Raw genomic sequence first — 4,285 nt, forward strand, 5'->3', positions numbered from 1 at the left:
GTTTTCACAACCTTGATCAAGTTTGAAATTTGTTTGATAATCTGAATTATGATTTGAACTTTTCTGAAAGTGCTTTGAGTCTTCGATTTGGACCCATTTTGGCTCTGATTGAGTCGAATTTGGTGTTGTTTGGATTGTCTTTTCGAGATGTTCAATTCGACTATAAGTTTTCTGAAATAAAAGTTTGGATGGTCACATATTTAATTTTTTAAGCTTCAATCTCATATATAGCATTGAGGTTCGTGCCTCGATCAAGATTAATTTTGTTGTGACACATCAATAATGACCAATTTAACATGTGATTATGAGATTTAGGATTTAGTTGAGTCAATTTTTTAATATTTATTTTTTTTACTATAATTATAATTTAGGATTTGTGAAAAAAAAAATAATTTTTAAAATCAAAATAGTTAAATTATTTTACCTACAATAACTTCATAGCCATTTTATAAAACATTACAACAATCTCAAATAGACCCATAGTTTTTATGTAATACTACTTTTAATGTTAATTTTATTTTATTTCTCAAATGAAATAAATATATTTATATGTTACATATAAATATAAATAAATATAATTTAATTTGATTACACATGTTTTCATGAGGCTTTGTTTGGAATGGCTTTTTTAATGCTTTATTCTTTAGATAGTAATCATAAATTTTTTTGCAACTACTTTTTTCACTATTTTTAATAAATTATTTGTACAAGAAAATTATTTTTTGTAACAAACTTTTAAATTTTATTTTCTCCACAACAACTTTATAATCACTTATATAAAAAGTTGAAGATGTCCCTAGTTAGGCCCTAAGTCTCACTTGGAGCAACCTATTAGGGGAAAGATGCATTCTTAAACTTGAGCCACTTCGCATAGTTCTATTAGTTCTAGCATAAGCCTCCTACTAATTGATTTGCACTATCTATTTATCTAATATGTATAATTGTTGCGGATTAAAATATATGCGGCAATAGAGTGAAAAAATACCATCTTAGCAATGTATGTATATCCAGCACACCAACAGATAGTTGAGAGAGAGAGAAAAGAAAACACTAGAAATTTTTTACGTGAAAAACCTTAAAAGGGAAAAACCACGAGGGCCTGTCCCAAATGAGAAAAATCCACTAAGTTTGGGTTGGTTAAAAAGTTTGATTCGCTCATTTACTTGGAGATGCTAGAATTACAACAAGTTGAATAATCATATAGAAATCTTGATGCACCGGTTAACTAGGACCACCCGCGGATATCCCCACACACTCCAACGGTTTGGAGTGTGCCCACTACCTTTTTATGCTTTATTTGCTAGTAACACCTTTTTATTTTGGTTTTTTTCCTTTTACACAAAAATAGTAGCAGAGCTTTACAGTTTACATATAGGTGAAAAGGAGTATTACACAGTAGACAATGTTATATTTACAAAGCTTTTTAGAGGAATACAAGGAGAATACAGAGGTTTTCCTTCAACCCTTTTCCCTCTGGTTATTTGCTGTCTAGTGCTCATTTGTTTTTTCCAGGTATCTCGATCCTGCAGAAGGCATCAATTGGTATCAGAGCCAACTTATACCTGGAAGTAGAATGACGGACAAGGGCAAAGGACCTGCGACAGAGGAGGTTCGGTCAATTGAGGCGTTGTGGGCAAACCAGGAGAACGCCAATCGCCAGATGGATGAAATCGCCGCCGATGTGCAGCGACTAGCGATTGATATACGCAGGGAGTTCAATCTCCTGCGTACTAGACCTGTGAACCAAGATCATCTCCGTGAGGAGGCCCGAGCAAATCGGCAGATACCACGGAGGAGAAGAGGCGGTGAACACTTTGGAAGACGGCATCAGTTCAACCGGCTGGAAATTTCTGATTCAGAGGAAGAGCCCGTTCTGGCGCGGGATTTGAATCCAGCGTACTCTAGCGGCGGGGAGGTGGATGATTTCGAAGTCGCAGATCCACCGCGAAATAGGCGAGCACCACAAAACCGACAGCAATTTGGGGAGTTCAAGGTGAAAATGGACATTCCATTTTTTGATGGTCATTTGCATATTGAGGATTTCCTTGACTGGGAGAAAGCTGTGGAAAACTTCTTTGATTACATGGATATAGATCCGGATAAGAAGGTTAAATATGTAGCTTGTCGGTTGAAGGCCGGGGCGAGTGCATGGTGGGAACAAACACTGCAATCACGCCGCCGAGAGGACTGTGATCGGATTCGTTCTTGGCCGCGGATGAAGCAACTGATGCGGGCACAGTTCCTTCCCACCAATTTTGAGCAAATCTTATATATGAGGTACCAGCATTGTGCTCAAGGTACCAGGTCCTTGAGTGAATACACGGAAGAATTCCGAAGGTTGAGTGCTAGGAATGATCTTAATGAGTCAGCCACGCAGTTGGTAGCTCGGTATATCGGAGGCCTCAAGGATATTATACATGATCAATTGGAATTGAATTCCGTTTGGCCGATGCCGCAAGCCATCAATCTGGCCCTGAAGATTGAGGTACAACAAAATCGCAAGCCCAAGACGCCGTATTATCGACGACATTGGCAAGAGCCGAACTCCACTGCTAATAAGGCGCCTTCACCATCAGCCGTGAGATCTCCTACTTCCACAGAAACCGCAACAACTCAGCCCACTCCCTCAGGAGTAACAATTGAGGGAAAAGTCATACAGAAGCCAAGAGGAGCCAACTCAACTAATCCGTATGCTAAGCCCTCTAACCTCAAGTGCTTTCGTTGTTTCCAGCCCGGACACAAGTCCAACGAGTGCCCACAACGACAACAAGTGCATATGGCCGAACTGGAGGAGGGAACGGACTCAGATCATTCAGCCTCTGAATTGGCAGAGGAAGCCGTTGATGTTCAAGCAGATGAGGGCGATCCTTTTATTGGGGTCATGGGAAATTATTGTTGGCTCCCCGTCACAGTGGCCGGTCTCAACGCCATGCCATCTTTAAGACCAGGTGTACTTTCAATGGCAAAGTGTGCGACTTGCTCATAGATAGCGGCTGCACCGAGAACATTGTATCCAAGGCAGTCGTCCAAGGGTTGCAATTAAAGACGACCAAGCTTTTACACCCCTACAAGATCAGTTGGGTAAAGAAAGGGATGGACATCGCCGTCACCGATTCTTGTCATGTGACGTTTTCCATTGGGAAGAATTACTCCTGCGAAGTCCTATGTGACGTTCTAGAGATGGACATATGTCACTTAATTTTGGGAAGGCCTTGGCAGTTTGATGTGGGTGTTCAATATGATGGCAGAGCAAATGTCTATTCCCTCAACTGGAAAGGAAAGAAGTTGCGGCTATTACCGGGGCCGACCGAGACACAATCTGGGAATAAGGCTGCTATCCACTTCGTCTCGGGTCACAATTTAATTCAAGAGTGGCGAGACCAGGCGCCCATGTTCGCTTTACTCGTCACCGAACCGAACAATCAATTGCAGCAGCATAATGTCCCGGCAGATATTTCAAAATTTTTGGAGAGCTATCGAGATGTGACGCCGGATGTTTTGCCCTCCGAACTGCCCCCATTGTGGAGTATATAGCATCAAATTGATCTAATTCCCGGCGCCACACTACCCAATCTCCCTCATTACCGCCTAAACCCCAAAGAGCAAATCATCCTGCAAGAGTTGGTTGACGAATTGCTTACAAAGCAATTAATACAAGTGAGCCGCAGCCCTTGTGCAATTCCGGCGTTGCTCGTGTCGAAGAAGGATGGTAGTTGGCGAATGTGTGTTGACAGCCGTGCCATCAACAAAATCACGATTAAGTACCGCTTCCCCATGCCACGGGTTGATGAGTTGTTAGACCAACTGACCGGATCAACAATCTTTTCCAAAATCGACCTACGCAGCGGATACCATCAGGTTCGGCTTCGACCTGGTGACGAGTGGAAAACAGCGTTTAAAACGCCTCAGGGACTCTATGAATGGAAGGTAATGCCGTTTGGATTGTGTAATGCACCTTCAACGTTCATGAAGATCATGAACGAGATACTAAAACCACATTTGGGAAAATTTTGTATCGTCTACTTTGACGATATCTTGGTCTATAGTGTAGATCGACCACTCCACCTTCAACATCTGAAGGTCCTATTCGACATCCTCCGTGAACAGAAATTATATGTTAACCTGCCCAAATGTGAGCTGGCCACCGCAAGTGTCAACTTCTTGGGATTCATTGTCTCGGGTGGCGGCATCCATGTTGATCCACAGAAGGTTTCTGCTGTTAAGGAGTGGCCACAACCCAAGTCCTTCTTTGATATTCGGAGCTTCCACGGTCTGGCAAACTTTT

At 41.8% G+C, this 4,285-nt stretch overlaps 1 protein-coding gene across 1 annotated transcript; it reads left to right on the forward strand.

Annotated features, from left to right (window-relative positions):
- The first annotated feature begins 3,093 nt into the window (after nucleotides 1-3,093).
- On the forward strand, nucleotides 3,094-3,534 carry LOC110104901. Its single transcript, XM_020834183.1, has one exon. The coding sequence runs from the start codon at nucleotides 3,094-3,096 to the stop codon at nucleotides 3,532-3,534; it is 441 nt and encodes a 146-aa protein (XP_020689842.1).
- The last annotated feature ends 751 nt before the right edge of the window (nucleotides 3,535-4,285 follow it).

The sequence above is a fragment of the Dendrobium catenatum genome, unplaced genomic scaffold (genome assembly GCF_001605985.2).
Source record: "Dendrobium catenatum unplaced genomic scaffold, ASM160598v2 fragScaff_scaffold_1680, whole genome shotgun sequence".
NCBI lineage: Eukaryota > Viridiplantae > Streptophyta > Magnoliopsida > Asparagales > Orchidaceae > Dendrobium > Dendrobium catenatum.